The sequence below is a fragment of the Sapajus apella genome, unplaced genomic scaffold (genome assembly GCF_009761245.1).
Source record: "Sapajus apella isolate SASKATOON/1434 unplaced genomic scaffold, GSC_monkey_1.0 scaffold110, whole genome shotgun sequence".
NCBI lineage: Eukaryota > Metazoa > Chordata > Mammalia > Primates > Cebidae > Sapajus > Sapajus apella.
Window position 1 is genome coordinate 5,279,443 of NW_022437050.1, and position 25,785 is coordinate 5,305,227.

General features: G+C 49.4%; 2 protein-coding genes across 2 annotated transcripts in view; both read right to left on the minus strand.

Annotated features, from left to right (window-relative positions):
* Positions 1–22,746, minus strand: part of RADIL (Rap associating with DIL domain) — a 75,115-nt gene extending 52,369 nt beyond the window's left edge. The window contains exons 1-2 of the mRNA XM_032259596.1: positions 22,629–22,746; positions 17,249–17,847 (exon numbers count right to left, since the gene is read on the minus strand). Of these exons, the coding sequence (XP_032115487.1) occupies positions 17,249–17,783 (535 nt within the window). The 5' untranslated portion in view covers positions 17,784–17,847; positions 22,629–22,746. The remainder of the gene's footprint in view (positions 1–17,248; positions 17,848–22,628) is intronic.
* On the minus strand, positions 561–3,239 carry PAPOLB (poly(A) polymerase beta). The gene has a single exon (XM_032259598.1). The coding sequence runs from the start codon at positions 3,038–3,040 to the stop codon at positions 1,139–1,141; it is 1,902 nt and encodes a 633-aa protein (XP_032115489.1). The 5' UTR covers positions 3,041–3,239; the 3' UTR covers positions 561–1,138.
* Positions 22,747–25,785: the final 3,039 nt, after the last annotated feature.

Below are 25,785 nucleotides of genomic sequence, written 5' to 3' on the forward strand. Positions count from 1 at the left end.
AAGTGCTGGGATTACAGGCTTGAGCCACCACGCCCGGCCTAGAAAATTATTCGTGTGTGTGTGTGTGTGTGTGTGTGTGTGTGTGTGTGTGTGTGTAGTGACACATAAGCATATTCTGTGCATACAAGCAAAGAGAAGGGGGAGGCAAAAAGCCTTTTTGTTTTAGGACTAATGATTGAGGACAAGACAATATGGAGTTTTCTCAGCTCAGAGAAAATATTTGATTGCTGATTACTCTCTAAAACAGTTCTACAGATAAAACCAGTGTGTCATTTCTCCATGGTGTGCCATCAAAACCAAACACCTTTCCTGATGATTGTTTTGATGTCAATTACGTACCTAAAAGTTGACATTTCATTTTAAAGGGTTACAGCTACCTCATAGGGACTGACCCAGATGTACTTTTTGCTTTCTCTGAAGTACAGTACACCACTGCACAATGGTATCCAATTTTAAGATTGGATGAAGAAACCTCTTCAGGAAAAAAAAAAATTCACCAATTTGAAAAATCTAAAATTAGTTCTACTTTCTAACAAAAAATATAAAGTGCATCATCAGTGTAAGGAATTCTGATACCAGTTTGTATTCAAATTTTCCCAACAATGCATCAAACATAAATCCAGTCCAGATGTCAGTCACGGATATAAATATAGCTGGAAAGTTTTTTCTTTTTAAGGGCAGTTCTGAAATAGTCAATGTAACTGTTGCTGACACATTAATAACAGTACCTCTAGCTGTCACATACTAATTTGGACTTCTGATCAAGACTAGCCCAGTAAAGGAAGTCACTAAATGAGCCTAAATCCATTTCAAGTCATATCTAGTCCTGTATCCTTCATTCTCCTTCTTTAGTATTTGAAGACAACAGGCTGAGTTAGCAGATACTGTTGACGGACGCTTGTGGTTGTTTTTATCCACTCAACCTGTTTTATTGAATTCTTGATAATAGGAATTAGATTTGCAGGGAGAACAGGGATACTGGAAAGATCTGTACTGAAGTTCCCTGAGAGGCCAACAGAGAAGATGCTGTCTGAATTGTTTCTAATGGAGTTGTACTTGTCTTTGTGTTGAGTTTTTCCTGTTTAGGTTTTCTTGGTCCTTTCTTCTTTATGAAGCAAGAATATCCTCTAGACTCCAACTATAGGATTAGATATGTTTGTTGCTGCGTTTCCTGAAGGTCTGGATGGCTTATGAGACATGTTGAAGAAACAACTCTGGTGACCATGGGCTTTGGTGATGGAGCAATGGCAGGCTGAGAGACAGCGTGAGGAATACTTTCGTTTAATGCAGCCCCTGAACTTTCACTGGTATTCACCTGTTGCAAGGAAATTTCAGTAGCCTGTATGTTCGCCACAGATGCTGTCATTACAGCCAGGGCAGGACTGTTTCTACCCTGAGAACTACTAATCAATGGGCCTGTCTTCATAGTGCTAGTAGAGGAAGGCACAGAAATGCTGTTTTCACCACCTGCAGACAAGTCAAAGCTGCTGTCATTCAAATCTGTCAATCTTCTACCTTCTGTTGAGTGTGCTTTCTTTTCCTGAAGCACATGATGAGGCAGCAGCTGATGAAGTTCCTTTCTTCTTAAATGCATTGCAGCAATTTTCATACCCGTCTCAAACATCTTACTATTCATTGCTTGCCTATAAACAGTATCTGTGAAAGACTGGATATCATAGGTGAGATCAATACTGAGAATTTCAGAGTTTTCTGGCTTCTTTAGCACTAACCCAATCACCCACATTGTACGAAATTCTTCCTTATCAGGATTTTCTTTGGGTGCTGGAAATGACTGTGGATTCACATGTGCCAGTGTAATAAATTCATTCTTCTCCAAGCTCCCAACCAGGATCCGGATCTTTGATTCCACCAAGCCCACCCATTCTAAATGTTGTTTTTCTGTTGGTGCACTTGCCAGAAGTACAATATAATGCTTGTACTTTTGAAAGAAGCTTGGAGCTTCAAAGAGTTTGGACCACTCTGCCTTGCTCAGCAAAATTTCGTGTGTGATAGCAAGTCCCTGTTTAAACTCCTCAATCATGACCATCCTGGTTGAAACAGACACGTTGTATGTGGAGTTCTGCTGTGGGTATGCTGGTGTGATGATAGGCATAAGATGGTACCTATCACTGGGATTTACTCTTGGGTCCCATACAGGCAAATTAAGATTCCGTTCTTCGGGCTCTTTCAGTAACACTGGATTTGGCCATTCCCATTCAGAAAATACCAGGAAGAATTTCCGTACAAGAGTTGACGCTACTGCATTTGGATAAAGCTGACAAGTTCTTGCTACTAGCATGGCCCAGGAAACACCTCCGAGGAAACCTAGTATATTGGAATAGATATTGTGGCATTTGGCCCACAATTTGATGGCTCTCAGAGTCAACCTGAAGTTGTCAATGTTTGGCACTAGATGTAAAATTTCATCAGTTACCCGGCAACCGTTGAGGCTTCTTATGCATCTAATGTCTAAATTTTTAAGTAGACTGTCATCTCTTAGGTCCAAGTCTTCTGGAATAGTCTGTAGTGCTAATCTTGCAAACAAAATATCAATCTCTATCCCATCAAAACACAGTTTGATAACTGGCACAAATGCCTCCTCGACGGCCCTTAAATCTTTTACTTCCTCCTGTAGTTTCAGCTTAGCATAGAAGGAGGTGAAAAAGTCACTTCGATCCACATGCCTTGGTGCAATGCACAAGGCATCAATATCTGCGCCTTTCGTATGCACTCCTAATCTGTAAGAGCCAAATGTAAAAATCTTTCCTCCAACGTTTTCAAGTATAGATTGCGGAAGACTCTTGCTTTCACTGATTTCGCGTATCCATTCCTTTACCAGATTATTTAATTTTTCCAAAACTAAAATCCTGCGCTGCAGTTCCTCTTCCTCTTCGAAGACCCCGAAGGGCCTGAGGGTTTCTATTAGCCTCTGGGTGAGGAGGCAGTCCGTCTCCTTGGGGACCGCTAAGCTGATCGGCGAGGAGATGCCGTAGCGCTTCGCTGGCTGCTGTGTTCCCTGGGCTGTCACCGGAAACGGCATTATCTTTCAGCGCCCGCCCCGCCAGGGCACGTCCCCCACCACCCCGACCGGGTCATGATCCAATGAGGCGGGAAGAGAAGGGCTCCTAGCAGCCCTGGTCTTGACCCCACTCCCGCTCCCGCTGTGCGCCCTGCGGCTTCAAGCGCTTCCCCTAGTTCCCCTCGGCCCCAACATGGCGCCAGGCCCCTCGCTGGCCGCGTTCCAGAACCGACCGCACACGCGCGGGCGTCTGCGCACCGGCAGCTGGCGCAAGGGTTCACGGGAGCCACGGCTTTCTGGGCTGGGCCCCCCAGCTGCGCGGTGGGCTCCAGACGTGAGTGGGCATGGCTCAAGTGGTCTATAGCCGGCCAAATTCAACCCTTTATTACCACCATTTTACGTATTTGCCCAGCTTTACCCATCTAATTCTTTGCTCCCCAAGTCTCCTGACATCTCAGATGTGCATCCTTTCTGAGGGCACCCTCAGCTCTCCTCACCCTCACATACATCCTTGGATGTCCAGATACCCCTTCAGTGGGAACTCGTTGGTGGAAGGCAGTGGACGTTGTTTTAGCTGGGGCAGCATTCGAGGTCGACAGCTCTGTTCTGGCCATGCTTTAAAGGCATGATTCTGCTGTCCTCTGGTTCCCATTGAGAATTCCACAGCTGGGTTAAGTGCTGCTCGTCTGTCTTTTCTTATGGCGGCTGTAAAAGTCTCTGTCCCTAGTGCCCTGTGATCCCACCACTGTGTGTCCAGGGGTAGATTTCTCTTTAATAATCTTACCCAGGATACACTATAATTCCCAAATCAGAAGTCATGCTTTTCATGATCTCCAGAAGCCTCTCAGGCACTTCCTCGGAATATGTTTTCCAACCTGTCTCCTGATTCTCTTCATTTAGACACGTGGTGAACCTTCTCACTCCGTCCTCCATGTCTCTTAAGCCATGTGTCTTTCTGGGTGATGCCAGATTACCGCCAAGTCCTCTCTTCAGTTGTATGTAGTCTGCTGTTTAAGCATCATGGAAATATCCACTTAAATACTTCTATGTTATTACTAGAAACACTATTTTGTTCTTTTCCAAGCTTTTCTGCTTTTCCCCCTACCTTTTATTTCTTTAAACGTGTTAAACATACTTATTTAGTATTCTATAACTAATGATTCCAATTCCGAATGCTTTTGAGAAATCTATAGTTTCAGTGTTGTTGTTAAGAACTCAGAGTGGCATTACCTGTTGTATCTTGTAATTTTAGATTGTGAGCTCATATCTGGTGTGACTTGGAATGCCTTTATAGAGGATGTGTCCTTCCAAAGAGGATTTGCTTTGTTTCCAAAAGATGTTCTTGTACACTATCAAATTGCATACAGTGTAATTTCTTATCCAGGGATTATATACAACATGTAGGTGGTGCAGTTTTGAACCCCAAATACATGTGAGAGGACATGTGGTTTTCAATTCTAAGGAACAGGCTTTAGTTTTTCCCACCCAGATCAAGAGAGAGAACTTTGTCATCTCCTTTCACAAGGTAGCAGATTCTTCCTATTCCAATTTTTCACTCACTGTGTCACCCTTCAAGGATTCCAACTGTATTTGGAAGGGTCTTAGTTCTAACTCCCTGCCTTTTAAGGTCCCAAGGGCTTTCTGTCTCTTCTTGAACAGCTGTTAAACTTAAGTGTCTCAGTTTCTAAGACTGGCAAATGCCTCTATGGCAATTCTAGTTTCAGAATCTGCTAAATTTCTGAGGTTTCAAGGTATCTCTTTTTTTTTTTCCACTCCTAGAGATTTCCTTTATTTTCGTGGGTACTCAGCTATGCATTAATAAATGATTTCTTATATTTATCCAACATTTCCAGGTACTGTACATAGAAAGATTTTCCAGGATAATTAATCCCACATATTGCCAGAAATATAAATACCTTCTTTTCAACCCATTTCAACATTGACTTCCATGCTCCAAAACAGCTATCAGAAAAGTCTTTGGTGACCTCCATGTTGCCCAATCCATGCCCCCAATGATTTCCATCCTTTTTGACCTATCGTAGCTTCATCTTGACCTCTGTGACACCACACTCTTCATGTTGTCTTCTACATGTCTGACCACTCCTCAGTCAGATTTGCTGATTCCTCCTCCTTTATTTGACCTCTAAATGTTGGAGGTCCTCCATTTTCCATTCTAAGCCCTCATTTCTCCTCACTGCGTGTACATTCACTACCTAACCTACCTACTGGTTTCCACAGCTTTTAATATCACCTACTTACAAATTAATTACAAACAAGTAGTTTTAATCAGATTCTCTTCTGAACTCCAGATCCATATTATCTGTTTGCCACCTATATTTGGATGTCTCTAACTTAACATAGTTTAAAGAGAACTCTAACTCTTCCTCCCATAATTTGCTTTTCTCTCAATAGTCTCCATTTTAGGAAATGGCATCTCTTTCTACCCAACTCTTCATACGAGAAACCTGGGAGTCATTCTGGACACCTCCCTCTTCTGCATCCTCAGCATCCAATTATTTACAAGTTCTGTTGATTTCATCTCCAGAATATACTTAAAATTCCTCTACTGCTTTCTACCCATTCCCTTATAACTCTAGTCCAAGCCACCATCAACTCTCACTTTGACTTCTACAACAACTGAATTAATCTCTTATTACCTTCTCAAAGTGTTCTTTACCTAGGAGCTAAAGTCTTGTAATCCCTCCAGTGACCCTGCATTATATACAGTGTAAAATCCAAAATACTTAACAAGCCAGGTTGCTCTTTCCCCCGACTATCTGTCTGGCTGCACCTTCCGCAACGTTTCCCTTTGCACCAGCTCAACGACCTTCTTTCAGTGCCTGCCTTTGCTTCATTCTCTCTCATCCCTGGGTCTTTGCACAATGCTGTTCTCTCTGCCCAGAATGCTCTTCCTGCCCCACCGACTGCCCACTGCTCTCCACCTGGTTGGTGTATTGTCATCTTTGAGACTGGCTTACATTTCACCTCTTCAGAGCAAATTTTCATAACCCTTATTCTAAATTAGCAGCTGTGCTGCTTTTTCTGTCATGTACCACATAATGATGTTTTGAACAACAACAGACCATATATACAATCATGGCCCTACAAGAATATAATATTGTGTTTTTACTGTTTCTTTTCTGTTATGTTTAGACACACAAGTACTTACTGTTGTGTTCTAATTACTCCTAGCATTCAATATACAGAAATATATCGTACAGGTGTGTAACCCAGGAGCAACAGGCTATGCCATACAGCCTGTGTATGTAGTAAGCTGTACCATCTAGGTTTGTGTAAGTCATTCTAGGATGTTCTGACAATGTCATGTTAGATATATAATTGTTAGACATACCTAACAATGGCATAGTTATTAATAAATACCATTATTCAGTAGGAAGGAGCTATACACAATTTGAGTGGTCTGTACTTAGGGGAATGAATATATAGTATAGGCATATAATGCAAAACTATGCGTCAGTCAAAAGCAATTAACTGAATGGAGCACCATGGGTAGATGTTAAAAACATAATGTGAGGCCAGGTGTGGTGGCTCATTGCTGTAATCCCATTATTTTGGGAGGCTGAGGTAGGAGGATCACTTGAACCCAGGAGTTCGAGACCAGGCTGGGCAACATAGTGAGACCCTGTCTCTATTTTTAAAATAAATAACACAATGTGAGTTACAAAAGAAACAATGGGCTTTATAGCACAATCCCACTTAGGTAAATTAAACATATACAAAATACTATTTATGTCCTAAGGATACATATGAATCCAAACATATGAAAGGTAAATTGGAATGGTATTCATTAATACACTAGAGTGGGTTCCCAAGGACAGAATGGCAATGAAAAGAGAAAATGATCCTATCCATCCACCAGAGCATGTGCCAGAAGATTGGCACGTGATGGCCACACACAGCAGATAGAAGCTTTTGCAGCTCTTTCTTGGCAGTTCCCCACATTAGTAAGATGGTTGCCTTGTATGAGGCATTTGGTCATGGCTGCAGGACAGAGCAAACTAACTTTCATAACCTTAACTTTGACATCATTGGTTTCTTATGCTGGGGAAATGAACTGTCATGTTTGTTTGTTTGTTTTTGAGACAGTCTTGCTGTGTCACCCAGGCTGGAAAGCAGTGGCGTACTCAGATCACTGCAACCTCCATGTCCTGAGTTCAAGCAATCCCTCCTGAGTAGTTGGGATTACAGGCACCCACCACCATGCTCAGCTAATTTTTGTATTTTTAGTAGAGATAAACTTTCACCATCACCAGGCTGGTCTTGAACTCCTGACCTCATGATCAACCCACCTCAGCCTCCCAAGGTGCTGGGATTACAGGCGTGAGCCACTGCGCCTGACCTGTTGTTTTTTAAATAATACTATGTATACATGTGGCAGCCAGTGGATTAGCTATCCCCAACCCTCACAACTTCTTTGCCTTGTACTAGAGGATGCAGAGCCAAAATCTTTGTCCAGCTTTGTGCAGCCAGAGCCAACCATGGGTGGCAATGGCATTAGTGAGGTTGGCCTCCCCTCTCGTGTGTGTTAGCCACGCAGGCTTTACCTTCTTCCAGCTGCTGCAAACTTCTACCAGCTTCATGTTTTCTAGTGAGTGTTTTGCTGATTTTTAGACATTCATTACTTTATTCTAGTTATTCATCACAGTGGTTTTAGATATTGCAAACATTTTCTTCTAGTATATCACCTACCTTTTATCTATATGGTGTCCTTGGTCAAACAGAAATTTTCAATTTTGATACAGTCAAATCTATCTACTTTTTCTTCTTACAGATTGTACTAAAAAAAAAAAAAAAAAAACAGGCTGGGCATAGTGGCTCATGGCTGTAATCCCTTTGGGAGGCCAAGGCAGGTGGATCACTTGAGGTTAGGAGTTCAAGACTAGCCTGGCCAACCTCATCTCTACTAAAAATACAAAAATGGTGGGTGTCTATAATCCCAGCTACTCAGGAGGCTGACGCAGGAAAATGGCCTGAAGCTGGGAAGTGGAGGTTGCAGTGAGCTGAGATCACGCCATGGCACTCCAGTCTGGGCAACAGAGTGAGACTCCAATTCAAAAACAAAACAAAACAGAACAAAACAGATGAAGTCTTGCCCTGCTGCCCAGGCTGGAGTACAGTGGCATGATCACAGCTCACAGATCACAGCTGACTGCAGCCTTAACCTCCTGGGATCAAGTGATCCTCCCACTTTAGCCTCCTGAGTAGGTGGGACTACAGGCCTATGCCACCATACACAGCTAATTTTTATATTTTTTTATAGAGACAGAGTCTCTTACGTTGCTCAGGCTGGGCTCCAACTCCTAGCCCAAGTGATGCTCTCACCTGAGCCTCCCAAAGTGCTAGGATTACAGGTGTGAGCCACCATGCCTAACCAGTTTGTACTTTTTAAGCCCTCTTTATCAAATCTTTCATTTGGCCATATAATTTTACTTTTGACATCCAGGTCTTTGAAGCATTTGGAGGAAGGATCCATTTCCTTTTTCTCCATACAGCTGAAGCCAGTTATCCTAACGTCATTTACAAAATCCTTTCCCCAGGATTTATGATGCATGCTGTAGCTCACCCAATTCCCACAGGGTATTGGGTCTGTGTCTGCACTCTCTATTCTGTTTCATTGGTTTATTTGACTCTTCCTGCCCCTAAAACCACATAGTTTCAATTACCATGGCTTTAAGATGTGTCTCAAGACTAATAAGGTGTCAATCCTGCCCACCTTTGCTTGTCTTGTTCAAACCTATCATAGGCATTCGAGAATCTGACTCTTTCACAAGATGGACACTCAGACCAGTTGCAGTGGGCTCACATCTGAAATCCCAGCACTTTGGGAGGCCAAGGCAGAAGGGTCACCTGAGCTCAGGAGTTCAAGACCATCCTGGGCAACATAATGAGACCTCATCTCTACCAAAAAAATGAAATAAAGAAGAAGTCGAGTGTGGTGGCATATGCCTGTGTTCCCAGCTACTCAGAGGGGCTGAGGTGGGAGGATCGCTTGAGCCCAGGCGTTTGAGGCTGCAGCAAGCCATGGTCGCACCACTGCTCTCCAGCCTGGGTGACAGAGCTAGTCCCTGTCTCAAACAACAACAACAACAACAAAGATGGACACCAAGTCTTTCAAGGACAACACAGCAGAGAAGGAGCATGAAGGTAGAGCTTACTTCTTTCAGTCTGTATATATCTGAAATCTCTGGAAACTCTTCTGCCACTTAAAACATCAAAACGAAAGATACTTTGATAGTTAACATTCTCTATGTTAGCATATTCTCTAAAACCAACAAAGACGCTACTCAATATGATTTAAACAGATACCCAAACATCTTTCAACCAACATTATAGGTCACTGTTGGGAACCAACAGATATTAACATTTTTTTTGTTTGTTTTGAGAAGGAGTCTCACTCTGTCGCCCAGGCTGGAGTGCAGTGGCACAACCTCGGCTCACTGAAACCTCTACCTCCCATGTTCAAGCAATTCCCCTGCCTCAGCCTCCCAAGTAGCTGGGATCAGAGGCGCCTACCACCAGGCCTGGCTAATTTTTTTGTATTTTTAGTAGAGATGAGGTTTCACCATGTTGGCCATGCTGGCCTCAAGTGATCCGCCCACCTCAGCCTCCCAAAGTGCTAGGATTACAGGAGTGAGCCACTGCACCTGGCCAACATGGTTTACATGTTAGGAGTAATACAGCTAATATGTTAGTACTTCTTGGAAATGCTTCACATTGTTGATGGGACAAAGTAGGATCTCTCTTTCCATTTAACCAAATTCAAAATTCTGCTTTTATAGTTGCCTGTTTGAAGACAGCTTTGAAGAGATTATTCATTTTATTGAAATTTAATAAAATGAATAATCTCTTCAAAGGCATGGTGGCTCACACATATGTAATCCCAGCACTTTGGGAGGGCAAGGTGGATAGATGAGGACAGGAGTTCCAGACCAGCCTGGGCAATAAAACAAAACCCCATCTCTACAGCAAATACAAAAAATTAGCTGAGCATGGTGGTGCATGCCTGTAGTCCCAGCTACTCAAAAGGCTGGGGCAGGAAGACCACTTGAGGCCAGGAGGTGGAGGCTGCAGTGAGCTGAGATTGCACAACTGCACTCTAGCCTGGGTAACAGAGCTAGGCCCCATCTCAAAAAAAAAAAAAAAGAAAGATAATTGGTACAACACAAAAGCATATCCAGAAACAGGTCACACTGTTGCATTAACTAAACAATTAACGCTAGCTAATAAATTTTAAAAAATATATTTCTAGAATTTAAAAATCAATTTTAGTAAAATAAGGAGGTTTTGAAAAATATGAGTTCAGTGCTGCTTAGTGAACAAAATCACTGGTTATTCATGACATATACTGACATTTTGGGTATCCCAATTTGGGGTGAAATATTAAGGAAAATCAAGAATTTTGAACTTGGGATCACAGAATGTAGGGATTGAGAAACCTCTGGGATTCTTCCCCAGTCCCCGCACCCGTGCCTTCAGGCTGATGCCTAAATGGCCCCTCTGGGAGGTCTGTGCCTGAACAACCCGGGGGTGGGGGGGTTTGGAGCCCCTCCCCCTCCCCAGTTGCATGCTTCCTACACTGGCTAAAATTCTGCCCTGTAAGGTCCGCCTCGGCCACACCTTTACCATCTGTCTTCTGTTTTACGTCTTTCAAACGTTTCACACCAGTGACAACATCCCTCTGTTTTTGGTGTTAACTCTAAACTCTGTCGGCAGCCCCTTATGGAATGAGGCTGGACGTAACCCCAGTCTCTAGAGTAAGAGGAGACGCTGCCACTCCGGGACTCAGCTCAGGGGACAACAGGGCTGCTAACAGTGCTTCTGTGATAAAATGGAAGGTTACTGATTTTTTTAAAAGTCTAAGTGGTAAACTTAAGGATGCAGCTGGCTTTGACAACTAACCATTCGACTTTATTTTCTCTTTGAATTGGAAATGCTCACACATGTCTTTAAAGTTCAATAACTTTTCTAGTTTTAGGCTGGTGAAAAAAGGTTTGGGGTTGTTTTGTTTTTAGCCAAACCACATAAAATGAACGTTTCCCACGGTGACTCTGTCATTGGAAATCCACTGGAAAGGAAGTCCCAGTCATGCGGCAGTGAGTTATTCCCAAGTAAAAAGAGGAAAAGCAATCCATTCACCTCCATCATCTTAAGATAAGAGTTATTTTAAAGTCGGAGTCATAGCGGAAGAAAAACATTTCAAATGAAAACCACCACAGAAAGGTTTGGGGACACGGGAGGACAGAATTCACGGCACCCAGCCAGCAGAGGAAGGCAGCAGCAGCTTCCCGTGTGCACACAACAGTCCCTGCAGCCTGAACACCCCTGGCTGTCATCAGGGAGGCCGAGTCCTCCTGCCTGTCCCAAATGACAAGGTGGGATGACAAACACAAACTCAGAGCTGGCACTCAGCGACAACAGAGACCTGCTGCCTGCCTGCCAGCTCCATCACAGTGCTGGGGGCAGGAGGGCAGCCCACTGCACTGCCAGGTGGCCAGGGCTGTAGCTTCCTCTGTCGCTCAAGCCACATCGACACTCCTGGATGGCCACACAGTCCCTATGCCACCCTCCCACACACACACACAAAGAAAACAGACCCCACTCTGCAGTCTGGCAGACACATGGGAGCTGAAACCCACAGAGGCACCTCCTCACCTCAGGGCACCAGCCCTTCCACAGGTATTTGATGAGCGCCCACTCTCTGCCAGACATCAGATGGACTGTTTTCTAGCCAAAAGCCCAGTGAGTGCTGTGGTGGTGTCCCCAGGCTTTGTTTAGCCTAAACATTCCCGGCTAAACCTCCCCTGGCTGATTTACAAACTCTCTAGGATGCCTCTTTACAAAGGGGACATCCAAAGCCACAGTGATGTCCCTGTCTCCAGGAACGCACGAATGCTGAGACTCTGCACGTGACCATCCCTGAGACCCTGGGCTTCCCAGGCACCCCAGCCCATCCAAAGGTGGCCTGGGGGAGACAAGTGTCACCACTGTGGATCAGGCCTGAGGGCCTGCGGCGGGCACTCAGCCACATGGCCCCAGTGAGCAGGGGCTGGTGTGGCCGAGTCCAGGCAGCCAGGTCCAAGACTACAGCTCTCAATGGAGGGAAGGTTTATCCCCAGAGAACAGCTGGCCATGTCTGCAGATATCTTTGGTTGTTACTACTTAGGGGTGGGGGCACAGGAGCCAGGGACACTGCTCAATGCCCTGCAACCACGAACACCTCCCTCAGCAAAGATACCCCAACCTAAAATGTAACAGGAGAAAGGGAGAAAGCAAGGAAGGACAGCCTTCCCAGGACTCTCACTCCTGCTACAAAGGCAAACCAACCCTCCCCTCACCCTTCCCCAGCCCTGACAAGAGCCACATGGCCCTGCCATCACCCCTCCCCAGTATGCCTAGGTGACTGCTGTCTTATCTCCATGACGGGACCCAGGCCCTCTCCTCGAGAGGCACCAGCCCTAAATACCAGCCTTCTGGAAAAAAAGGGTGAGAACCACTTCGAGCCCACTCACTCCTCCAGCACCAGCCCCCTCCTGGAAGAGACCCTCTAGGTTTTGTGACTCTGGAAACCAGGGGGAGCCTGGCAGCTATGAAGGGCAATGTTTATGGAGAACAAACACCCAAAGCGCCTGTGTGAATTTCTACAGGTGGGCAGCAGTGAAGTAAATGATGACTGACCTCCGGCAGGAAGCGCCTGGCTGACTCACCCTCCCCACTTGACTCTGCAGGGAGTCCCAGTGAAGGGGCAGGGGAGGAGCCTGAGAGGCTCTGGCGAAGTACTTCCTCTGAAATGGTGCAACCTGTTAGCCCAACTCAGACCACCAGCATGACTCTGGTTTTTTTTTTTTGAGACGGGGTCTTGCTCTATCACCAGGCTGAAGTACAGTGGCGTGATCTCGGCTCACTACAACCTCCACCTCCCGGGTTCAAGGAATTCCCCTGCCTCAGCCTCCTGAGTAGCTGGGACTACAGGCATGTGCCACCACGCCTGGCTATTTTTTTGTATTTTAGTAGAGATGGGTTTCACCATGTTGTCCAGGATGGTTTCGATCTCCTGACCTTGTGATCCGCCCACCTCAGCCTCCCAAAGAGCTGGGATTATAGGCGTGAGCCACTGCGCCTGGCCTGTTTTTCTTTTTGAGTCAGAGTCTCGCTCAGTGACCCAGGGTGGAGTGCAGTGGTGCTATCTCGGCTCACTGCAACTTCCATCTCCCTGGTTCAAGCAACTCTCCTGCCTCAGCCTCCCAAGTAGCTGGGATTACAGGCATGCACCATCATGCCTGGCTAATTCTTTTGTATTTTCAGTAGAGATGGGGTTTCACCATGTTGGTCAGACTGGTCTCGAACTACTGACCCCAAATGATTTGCCGGCCTCACCCTCCCAAAGTGCTGCGATTAGAGGCATGAGCTACTGCGCCTGGCCAAGTGTGACTCTCATCGTAGGAGCAGTAACTGGAAATTATAGAAAAACAGTGTTACCGTGTTCAGCAACTGGGGCAGACTCGTTCACACACACGGACACGGACACAGCACACCACCTAGATACACACACATGCACACCACAGGCATAGGCCAAAGGTTCCTTCCCTTTTTTGCCACTTTTTCCAGATGAGATCAGACTGTTCTCTCACCAGAGAGCAGCGACAGCCCCATGCTAGGTCCTCTGGGGAAAGAATGCAGGAGATGAAGGGGCCCTGGCATGCGCAGGACCTCACTGGCCTGCCTGTAGAGGCAGATGCCCTCCTGCTGTCCTTCTGAAACTACAGCACCCACTTCAGTAGGATTTGTTTCACTGCAGGCCCCCGCCCTCTGCAGCGACATGTGACGTGTGCCCCACACTGAGGGCCGCTCTCAGGACAAACACGCACCACAACAGCCCCATCAGGGCCCAAGGAGGCGCAGGACAGATGGCTGCTGGGAGGTACAAAGCTCCCCATCACTGGGGGTATGTAAGGGAAAGGACACGGCAGGTATTAGGAAAGCCTCCCCCACCAGGATTCTTCCGCATCACTCCAACCTGAGGCAGGTGGCGCCCACGGCTGCTGGAGAAGCTGCCGCAGTGAACAACCCCTTGGCTTCTCACCGCCTCCCCTTCTCTGGCTCTCAGTCCTTCCCCTGAGAGGTGCGAGGGAGCAGGCTGCACACTCACTGAGGTGGACGTGGGACACGACACAACGGCTCAGCACTCCCCATTCTGTGCCTCCAAGCCAGTCAAAGAGACTTCTCAGGCAGGTTCCCAGGATGCACACAGAGGCCACCTCCAATCCACGGAAAGGCCACACAGGTGCCTCACCCAGGAACAGTTCCAAGTGGGAGACTTCGAGTGTGTGCACACCTGTGTGGACATCTCCATGTCTGGGTACCCATGTGTCACCACAACAACCAAACATGCTCTAGCGCAAAGGTTCTGGGCGTGGGGCAGGGATGTCCGGCAGTAGTGGGGTCTGTGCAGGGTCCTCCCCAGTGAAGCCTGGCTTATCCACATGGGGACCCCCGAGTCTAGCCTTCCCCCGGCTCCATGCAGAGGCTCAATAACCGTTCCGTATGAGTGGTAGCATGTGTGCATGCCTGTACCAGCTGCTCCATCTCAAACCACCCAGCCACCTCTGTGAACCTTCTTGACATGGCCAGGGGGGCACAGGAGTCCCCGGGCCACAGCCAGAGAAGAAGGTCGGCAAGGAAGGATGAGTCCCCAGGGCCTAGGGGGCTGGCTCTGGGCAGGTAACACAACCCACCCCAGCCCAGATAAGTGTGTTAGTATGGCTGGGCAACCTGATGGACTCTTTGGCAGGTTTTGAAAACCAGCACCAAGTTAGACAGGCTGTGAGCAGGGGCACTTTCGCTTGCCCTGAATAACATGCCAGAATGACTCCAAAAGAAGTGCATGAGCTTGGCCAGATGCGGTGGCTCACACTTGTAATCCCAGCACTTTAGGAGGCTGAGGCAGGCAGATCACCTGAGGTCAGGAGTTCGAGACCAGCCTGGCCAATATGGTGAAACCACATCTCTACTAAAAATAGAGAAATTAGCCAGGCATGGTGGTGCACACCTGTGATCCCAGCTACTCGGGAGGCCAAGGCAGGAGAATTGTTTGAACCCTGGAGGTGGAGGTTGCAGTGAGCCAAGATTACACCATTGCACTCCAGCCTGGGTGACAGAGACTCCATCTCAAAAAAAAAAAAAAAAAAGCACATGAGCCTCAGACAAGCTCCTTTCTCCTGTGATGTGCAGTCTGGCCCCATCCATCCTACAACGGCAATCACCCATCACTGGTGCCAGCAGGCGGGCTTCCTCAGAGCTCCTCCTCACCCAGTGATGCAGAACACAATGGCCTCAGGACTGGCCAAGCTGACCCCGGCCACACAGCAGCAGCCCCGGCCCACACTCTGCAGCCCTGAGATGGCCCTGTCCCACTCACTCTTTGCCCTCCACTTGGCAGCAGCAACACAGAGCAGAAGAATGACTAAAATTCTGTGTCTGACACTGAAGACCCTTTGTTTCTGTGCAGAATACATCCCAGCATGCACCTCTTCCCATTCAGGTTTCCCGGCCTCACAGGAGGTCTTTTCAAATGAGGAGGGGAGGGACCCCTTCTCTGCCATTGGATAAATGGTCCCTCCGAGGGGCCACTGGATCATGATACAGCAGGGACAGGATGAAAACCAAATCCCAGAAGCAGCGGCCTTTGGGGTGGAGGACGGTCGGGGGTGCTTGTCTGAGCAGACTTTAAGACCCATAATTAAAGCACCCTGAAGTTACTCTTTTTATTTATTTATTTTTTTTTTTTTTGAGACGTGGTTTTACTCTGTTGCCTGGGCTGGAGTGCAGTGGTGTGATCCTAGCTGCAGCATCTGCCTCCACAGCTCAAGCAATCCTTCCACCTCAGCTTTCCGAGTAGCTGGGACTACAGGTGCGCGCCACCATGCCTGGCTTATTGCTGGGATTACAGGTGTGATCCCTTTGTAATTACTTTGTAATCCCTCAAGTGCTGGGATTACAGGTGTGAGCTACCACATGGGGCTAAAATTATTTTTTATGACACATACCTATTAAGATAATCAACTCCTTTCCACCACTGAATAAATAACCAGGCACAAATAATGGGCCCAGGTCATGGGCTCTCAAGCCTGGAGCAGGCACCCAAAGCTGCTCCCACTCTCGGCACCCTCGGACTGGACAATGACTGGCTGCCATGGCTGGGCCCTCCTCAGGAAGGCCTCTGACCGCTCAGGTACCCACAGACCTGTGGCAGGCCAAGCACAACCTGGTCACCTCTGGAGACCTTGCAACCCTGCAATGCCATGTAGGTTTTCGCCTGGGACAGCTTCCTTGTCTTTTCATTTGATTGCTCCAAAAACTCCCCAACAAGGTTGCAGGTGCTAAGGGCCTTGCCGTGACCCTGTATTTAACAAGGCTCACGTGGTTGCTGTGGTCAATGAGATGACTGCTGGAGAGTTGGACAATGATCAGATCAGATAAAAGAACAGATACGGCCTCAAACATTGCAAGAATATATCAGAAGTCACTGAGGAACACCAGCCAGCCTCCTGCCACATAGACAAACTATGACTTCACAGACAGCTGAGGTGAAAACAGTGAGTTCAAGAGGAAGCCTTTGGGAGGCCAAGGTAGGAGGATCACTTGAGGCCAGGAGTTCAAAATTAGCCTGGGTATCACAGTGAGACTCCTATCTCTACAAAAAGTAAAAAATTAGCACCAGGTGCAGTGGCTCACGCCAGCACTTTGGGAGGTCAAGGTAGGCAGATCACTTGAGGTCAGGAGTTTGAGACCAGCCCAGCCAACATAATGAAATTCTGTCTCTACTAAAAATACAAAAATCAGCTGGGCATGGTCACTTGAACCCAGGGGGCAGAGCGAGACTCCATCTCAAAAAAAAGTTTAGCTGGGTGTAGTGATGTACCTAAGGTCCTAGCTACTCAGAGGCTGAGGCAGGAGGATCACTTGAGCCCAGGAAGTTGAGGCTGCAGTGAGCTGTGATTGCACCGCTACACTCCGGCCTGGGTAACGGAGCAAGACCCTGTCTCAGAAAACAAAAGAGGAAGCCTTCAAACATCCAGGACACAGGGCTCTGACTGCCTCCTGCAGAGCGAGCCTGCCCCAGGAGCGTCCCTGCGCCACTCCTTCTGCCCCTCCCCCGCTGGCCTCAGCACTCAGACCCAAGGCTCTTCCTGAACCTGCTGCCCTCCTCACCTGCCGTGATGGTGTCCACCTCCTTGGCTGCCAGCTCCTCCACGTCCGACCTCTTCCTCAGCTCAAACCTCCGGGATAAACCTTCTCGGGGTTTCCATAATTCCTGGATCAAGAGGGGCTTCTCACTGTCCCCAAAAACCCGAAAGCACTGGGCCTGCCATCGCTGCCCAGCATCACCGGCTTGGCCCACCACGTCACACAGCACATACTGGCCGGCCTGCCCAGGGTCCAGGGCGTACCGCTCCAGTGCCTCCTTCACCAGCTCACGGGCACTGGAGGTGCCGGTGGCCAGGACGCTTTTGTAGTGAGTTCCTGTGCAGACACTGTCCCCAAACACCTTCAGGACGCCAGGGGCTGAGAGCTGGGTGGAGAGCTCAGCAGGGTCATCGCTGGTGCCCAGGCTGGAGAAGGTGGAGTCCAGGTCCCGGTACTTGTAGCTCAGCGTCCGGGACAGCATGCTGGACAACAGCTGGCTCTGTCGCTTCAGCTTGCTCTTGGTGGGCGGGGACATGATGAAGTGTGTCCCATAAAACATGGTGGGTGACGCTTCATGGACAAGGACCGGGGGCTTCAGCCAAAGGACGCTAGGGAGCCGTGGCCTGGGAGAAAAAGTGAGAGAGGTTAGCACCACCCATCACAAGCCCCAATAGCAAATGAAGCCATAAGAGGTAGCTCCTGCCTGTCATCCCCACGTTTTGGGAGTCCAAGGCAGGACGATCATTTTAGCCTGGGAGTTCCAGACCAGCCTGGGCAACATAGTAAGACACCATCTCCACAAAAAATTAAAAAATTAGCCAGGTGTGGTGGCGTGCACCTGTGGTACCCACTGCTCTGAAGGCTGAGGCTGGAGGATGCCTTGAGCCCAGGAGTTCAAGGTTGCAGCGAGCTATGATCACGCCACGGCCCTCCAGCCCAGGCAACAGAGCAAGACCACATCTGAAAACCTAATGGTCATAACAGGCTGTGGGCATCCTGGCCCCACAGACCTGCCACCAGGGCCCCAATTCTCACAGAGCACCTGAGTAAAGGATGTGGTTGGAGCTCTCAGGGCCACCAGAGACAGAGAGGTCTCAACAGGCTGGATGTCCTTCAATGAAAGCCATTACTGGGAAACGCGATGAGGTCGCCACAGTAAGATATACTACACTATGGGGCTTGGATTTCTGGGAAGTGCTGGGTGCAATGCCTGCATGCGGTGAGCATCAAGGAATGTCCTGCCCGGAGCCACCCCCAGCACCACCACAGCCACAGAAGAGCAGCAGGCAGCCCAAGGGCAAAGCTTCACTTCTGCACAAACCCCATGTCTCCTCCACCACAGGCTGCAATGCGGGAAATGGATCACAAACACAGTGGAGCCAGGAAAACTGGCACATTGCAGCCAACCATCAGACATTCCAGACACAAACCCCCAGAATCTACCTCTCTGGGCAAGAGACCTGTCCTGGCTTGAAGGAGACACTCCCTGGGACCACAGCACTGAGTGGCCTCCTAAGCACAGCGGGCACAAAGGGCCCCTCTAGAGCTGGTGCAGGCATGGCCGGAATGCATGCGTCCCGCCCACCACAGGCCAGGGTGCCCAGCGCTCCAGGCCACAGAGATGCAGTCTCCTGGGGAAACTAGAAAACAGTCTTGGGACATGTTGGCGTGTCATACAATCACACTTCCAATGTCCTTAGTGTGCCCAGGGCCAGGAGTTCCAGAAGGTTTCTCAGTCTCCCTCCAGAACCTCTGTGGGGGCAGGAGGGCAGAGAAAAAGGAAGGCAGGTCTCTGATTTGCAAAAGGTGAGGCTTGAACACAATGCAGTGAAACGCTGGAAAACAGCGCACACATCTCCTGATTCCTGCAGCCCACTTCTGTGCTCAGGTTCTCACCAAAGACAAAGGTGGCAGATGAATGAGCCCGGAGGAAAGCCTGTTTTCTGAAAAGCTCTGGGAAGAGTGGACCGAGTCACTGGTCGCCTGCCACTGCGACCCGGGTCAGCACTAAACTCGGCAGCAGTCAACTGACACCGTCCAGGTCTGACTCACTCCTCGTGCAGTGGGCACTGCAGAAGGCTTCTAGAAAGGACGGTGACTGCCAAGGGCTATAGAAAGCAACCAGGGAACCTCTCCAAAGACAAGGAGTCACACTTTCCCTTAGGGAACTAAACAGTGGAACCATCCCAGCCTCCAAAGCTGACACTGCAGACTGGACTCTTTCTTATATTGCCGAGGCATCGGTCATCTTTTCTGGAGCCTCTCACTGCTAACCAGAGCTGTCATGGATGACTCCTGAAATCAGACCACCATGCACTTGCTCCAGAACCAGCCCAGGTCAGCCAGCAGCTGCACTTTCTCCAAGGACCTCGAACTCTTAAAAAATACTTCCAACAGCTTCACGCACCAAAGACTGGGTTGTGAACACAGACATCTGCCCTGCAGGGTGGGTGGCTGCCACTTCTTCTGTTCCCACAGCCCACTGCTGACAGTTCACCATGGCGAAGCCTTTCATTGAGCCTGGCTTTCTGAAGACGTGAACTTGCTATAACAGGTGTCATGGAGATCGCAGTACAGGTCATGAGCAGATAGACACAGCCTCCAGGTTCTCTTTGGCCCCAGCAAGCCAGGCCATAAAGGAGGAAAGCCTTTGTTTTTCTTCCTCTGAGGACAGTGCAATGAGTCTCCTTGTCAAATCCTAAGAAGCTCAGAGCCAGCTGCAGCTTCCCCAATGGACTCGTCAAAGGCCTCGAATTAATTTACAACAAAAGCATTTTCAGACAGTGCTCACATCACAAATGTGTGGCTTTGCCTGGGCACACCACACCGGCGGCTTCAAAATGCCCTCAAGTCTGACCTCAGCCTCCTGTGGTCAGTTTTCAAAGTGAGTACTTGGAATCAGAGAACAAAACCCCTCAAAGAGCCTCTCCAGCCAGCACTTATTAACCATCCATGAGAGCTGCACAAACGGGCCCGCAAGCGCTTCTCCAGACGCCCCGGCTTAGAAGCCTCCAGCCAGCACACACTGCCAGAGGATCAGCCACCACCTTCCCATAGTGGACATTTCCAAAGGAGGTTCCCCAGGGTGCCAAGCCAAACTCCAGGTGGTGGACAGTACAGCCTCTGCCACCAGGCAACTGTGGCTCAGGAAGCCTCTGCCTCTGGCAATGAAGTCTAAATGCTGATGTAAACATGACACCAAAAACCGGGGAAGCCCCCTCCATGCAGGAGAAAGCCCACGTCACAGAAAAGTAATGAAAAGCAGAGGCAAGTGTTTAAAAGGCCTCCAGATGGGAGACCAAGATGGGAGAATGGCTTAAGGTCAGGAGTTTGAGACTAGCCTGGGCAACATAACAAGATCCTGATCTCTACAGAAAATAAAAATAAAAGATTAGCCAGGCATAGTGTGCACCTATAGTCCCAGCTACTCAGAAGGCTGAGGCAGGAGAATCGTTTGAATCCAGGAGGCGGAGGTTGCAGTGAGCCGAGATCACAGCACTGCACTCCAGCCTGGGCAACAGAGTGAGACTCCATCTCAAAAAAAAAAAAACCAAAATTATAAAAAGGCCCCCAAATACAATGGAGAAGTGAGTTGATATTTGGGGACCCAGGGGTGGATATAGGTTTTGTAAGGTCTGACATTTACACAATTCTTCCTTAATAAAAAACAAATGGAAAATTACAAACACACGACTGCTAGGTCCCCTCCCAGAGCCTTGGAAGCTTCAATTTCCACAGTGTCGTTCCCCGCATGCCCCCCACCCCCACTTTTCCAGCAGTTTCTCTGAAAACTCGAGCGGGATTTGAAGGCAGAGGCAGAGTTAGCAGCATCATGAGACAGGAGAAAATGTAAGCAGAGAGAATGTGATTCACTCCTTTCCAGTAACTCCTTCTTAAGCCCCCAGAAGTCCCTGTGCACACAAACCTTATCTGCTTTGGGGTTTTCAGAAAGCCTTTCTCCCCGTGTGGCCATCCTCCCTTCGCCAGGTCAGAGGGTGCCCCCTTGCTCACATGCAGCCGGCTTCCGAATCCCCGAAGGCGGGGCCCGGCCTGTTTGTGAGAATGGGATGGACTCGTTTTTTAAAAGGCCAAGAGGAGTGCAGGAAAATCCGACCCAGAGAACGGAGCACACCCTGGGTAACCAGATCTGTTTTTCTGGAAGTGCAACCAGCCTCTTCTGCCCCATTTGCTCCTCTTGTGACACAAATACTTGGGGAAAGCTCAGGGCTCGGACAGCGAGGGTGTGGGGTGCTGGCTGGTGCTGCTCTTAAAGAATGTTTCCTCTTGTTCTGAAGGAAGGGTCCAGTTTCTCATGAAAAAACGAGCTCAAGTCCTAGCCGCGAGTCCAGGGAGTGAGGTCAGGGCTGCACTGACGACATGGGTGGAGTGACCTCTCTGCTCCAACAGGACAATGTGGAACCCATTATGATTTCCAGCAGGAGGGAAAACCAAGGGCAGGCTTCACCCACCCTGCCCTCTGCCCTCCTTCCATGAATCCTATCTTTACTGCCCCAGCCGGAGTCACGCTTTCAAACGCGAATTCCATCAGATTTAATGCTGACCTGCTAGGTGCTGCAGAGGGGACTGACTTGCCCCCCAGCAAAAGGGACTCAAGACTGGTTCCTGTCTGGAATTCACAAGAGGTGGCCCATGTTAACCCGGGGACATGAACAATCACATTCTTTTGTGCAATTCAGATTAGCCAAACACTTGACAGGCGACAGGGCAGCTCAGGCAGGTCCGCAGCCCGGCCAGGGTCCTGCCAACCCCACCAACGGGCTCCTCCTGCGGGGCCACAGAGGCTCGGCTCAGCATCTGTTTTCTTGAATGCAGTATTTATCGAGGGGCTGGAAATGGTACAGAAATAACCGGGAAACAAGGCTTTGAGCTGGCGCACGGGTGGGGATCTGGCTGCAACAGCGAAGGGATGCGTGCTGGGGGCGTCTCGCCGGCCCGGGTGCGAGAGCGCGCGGAACCCTGAGGCCCGCTCCCTCGCGGCGCCCCCCAACCTCCAGACGAACGTCCCCCTCCAGGGCACAGCCGGGGAAACTGAGGTCCGAGAGTCCCCTGGAGTTCAGGGTCCGGGGCCAGAGCGGACGGCCAGACTCAGGGGCTCGCGGAGGACGGCAGCGCAGACCCCCGGACCCCGGAAGTCTGGGCAGCCCTTGCAGGCGCTCGCCGGCCTCCGAGTGCAGCCCCCCCCCCGCACCAGGCAGGGGCCCGAGAGCCGGTCGGTTTCCATGGCAACCGAGCAAGCCTGCCCTCCGCGCCCTGACCCGCGCCCGGGACGGTCCCAGAGCGCGCCCTGAGGCCTCCGCGCCCCGGGCCCCGGGCAGCGGCCAAGCAGCGCCCCCTGCGAGCCACCCCTACCTCCGCGGCCACTCCTCGCGCACCCCGCACTCACCTCAGGCACAGCCCGCCGCGCCACCACGTTCCCGCGCTGCTCCCACCCGCCGTCGGCCGGGACTGGCGTCCAGACCCGCGCGTGCCGCTGCGCCTCCTGCCGGCCAAGCAACGGACGGAGTGGGGCCTCGCGGGGGCGGGGCCACCAAGGGAGGGGCGGGGCGAGAAGAGGCAGCTGGAGCGGGCACCTCGGCGCCCAATAGGCAGAAACAAGGTCCTGAGGGGAAGGGGCGGGCGAGAAAAGGCGGGCTGGAGCTGGGCCTCGGCTTCCAATAGGCAGATCAAAGCCTCGAGGAGGCGGGGCCCTGAGGAGAGGGGCGGGGCTAACATACTAGTAAAGGGGAGCTGTACTCTGGCGCCTCCTGCCGGCCACCCCATGGACGGGGATGCGGCCTCGAGGAAGCGAGGCCTCACAGGAGGGACGGAGTTTTGAAGGAGGGGGTGAGGTTGATTGCGGAGAGGCGGGATTTACAGCCCACCTGACAGCAGTTTAAAGAGGGGGTCCCTGAAGGAAGGGCGGGGCCGGTTCTATGTCCCTGAGTTGCTTGTAGGCTCTGTGCTTCCGCGGTTGGGTGGGCTATTTCGGGATCTAACCTTCTAGTAGCCCAGTGAATCGGTGTAGAGGAGGGTAGAGCCGTGACCCCCAATTAATGAACATCTAAGACACTGAAAAGGAAGAAGGGAGGAATTCCCTCTCCCCTACATTCTGTCTCACCCAGAGTTTTAAAAGACAAATCAGGTCATGGCACTCCTGCTTACAATGATGCAAAAAAAAGGCCAGGTCAGCTGTGGGCTGTGGCCCCAACTACCCTCCCTGGGGACTTGTTTAAAAACCAGCTGTGTCCTCAGCACTTTGGCCGGGATTTTCCCTTTGAGGAATGTGGGCTGGAGCTGGGAGATTCAGGTGGCTTGGAATCAATATGCAGAACCCAGGCCCTGGGAATGAACCTCTTTTTTTTTAGATGGAGTTTCACTGTTTCTCAGGCTGGAGTGCAGTGGTACAATCTCTGCTCACTGCAACCTCTGTCTCCTGGGTCCAAGCGATTCTCCTGCCTTAGCCTCCCGAGTAGCTGGGACTACAGGTGCTCGCCACCACGCCCAGCTAATTTTGTATTTTTAGTAGAGACAGGTTTTTACCATGTTGGCCAGGATGATCTCAATCTCTTGACCTCGTGATCTGCCTGCCTCAGCCTCCCAAAGTGCTGGGATTACAGGTGTGAGCCACTGCCCCTAGCCCGGGAGTGAACCTTTTTGTGGACAGCTATCATGGTGTGATTTCCAGTAGTAATGACCCCATATTCACAATGGAGGTAGAAACAGACATTGATGGGTATGGGAATAAACATTGACAACTTTCCATGTGCCAGGCCCTAGGCAACCTCGGCCACCTCACTTAATGCTCACATCAATTCTTGTGAGATAGAGATGTCTGAGACATTTCAGCCCTCCCCTTTCCTCTACCTATCACCTGCTAATCCTAAAATCCACCTCCTAAACCTTTTCTAATAAAATACTGCCTTAAAGCCAGCACAGAGAGACAGATTTGAGCCAGGCTCCTGTCTCCTTATTGATCAACTCACAATAAAAGCTTTTGTCTCAAAAACTTAGTGCAGTGAGATTGGCTTTTTTTTTTTAGATGAAGTTTCACTCTTGTCACCCAGGCTGGAATGTGATGGCACAATCACGGCAACCTCTACCTCCCAGGTTCAAGTAATTCTCCTGCCTCAACCTACTGAGTAGCTGGGATTACAGGCACCTGCCACCATGTCCGGCTAATTTTCGTATTTTTAATAGAGATGGGGTTTTGGCGTGTTGGCCAGGCTGGTTTTGAACTCCTGACATCAGGTAATCCACGCACCTCTGCCTCCCAAAGTGCTGGGATTACAGGCGTGAGCTGTTGCACCTGGCCAAGATTGGCTTCTAGCACAGCAGGCACGGAACCCTTTTGTTTGGTAATATTCCCGTTTTTCAGATGAGAAAATAGAGGCACAGAGAGGTCCGGCTGCTGGAGGTGGAGCCAAGAACTGAGCCAGGAATACAGGACCCCCTGTAAACACACCAACTTCATCACCTGCCCTGGGACGGGATGCTTGAAAGGAATAACGTGCTTGAATATTTCAATTCAGGAACACATGAAGAGACAAAATGATCAGAGCTGAAGAGGAGCCTGGGTTCAGGCCAGGGTTTTCCTCCTGAAATATTCCTCACCCTGCCCCTGGCCCATCTCCCACACTCCCCACACCCTTCTTCCACAGGGGAAAGATAACTACAACCCATGGGCCAGATCTGGGCTGCCTTCTGTCTTTGTAAATAAAGTTTTATTCAAACACAGCTACCCTCATTTGTTTAGATATTATCTACGACTGCTTTCCTGCAACCAAGATTTTACAGCCCCAAATGTCTAAAATATTATCTGGCCCTCTATAGAAAAATTTTGCTGATTGCTTCTGGATCTAGTAATGCTGATTTTTTTTTTTTTTTTTTGGTATGAATATGCTGTTTCACACCTCTATATCTTTGCTCAGGCCAGTCCCTCGACCTTGAAACATCTTTCCCAGCTATATGAGATTGCCCCGGCTGCCATAACAAAATGCCAGATTGGGTGTCTTGAAAAACAGAAATGGATTGTCTTGCAGTTTGGAGGCTGGAAGTCCAAGGTCAAGCTGTCAGCAGGTTCAGCTTCTTGAGAGGCCTCTCCTTGATTTGCAGATGGCCACATTCCGGCTGTGTCCCCACATGGCTTTCTTCTGGGTGTGCACCTCCTGGCTGTCTCTCTGTGTGTTTAATCTCCTCTTTTTTTTTTTTTTTTTTGAGACAGAGTTTTGCTCTGTCACCCAGGCTGGAGTACAGTGGTGCGATCTGGGCTCACTGCAACCTCCACCTCCTGGGTTCAAGCAATTCTCCTGTCTCAGCCTCCCGAGTAGCTGGGATTGCAGGCGCCTGCCACCACGTCCAGCTATTTTTTTGTATTTTTAGTAGAGATGGGGTTTCACCATGTTGGCCAGGCTGATATTGAACTCCTGATTTCAGGTGATCCTCCCACGTTGGCCTCCCAAAGTGTTGGGATTACAGGTGTGAACCATCACCGCGCCCGGCCCAATCTCCTCTTCTTATAAGGACACCAGTCAGATTAGACTAGGGACCATCCTAACAGCCTC

Bases quoted from the DNA above. Each gene is read 5' to 3' on its own strand.
- PAPOLB (XM_032259598.1), bottom strand. From the start codon at position 3,040: ATGCCGTTTCCGGTGACAGCCCAGGGAACACAGCAGCCAGCGAAGCGC.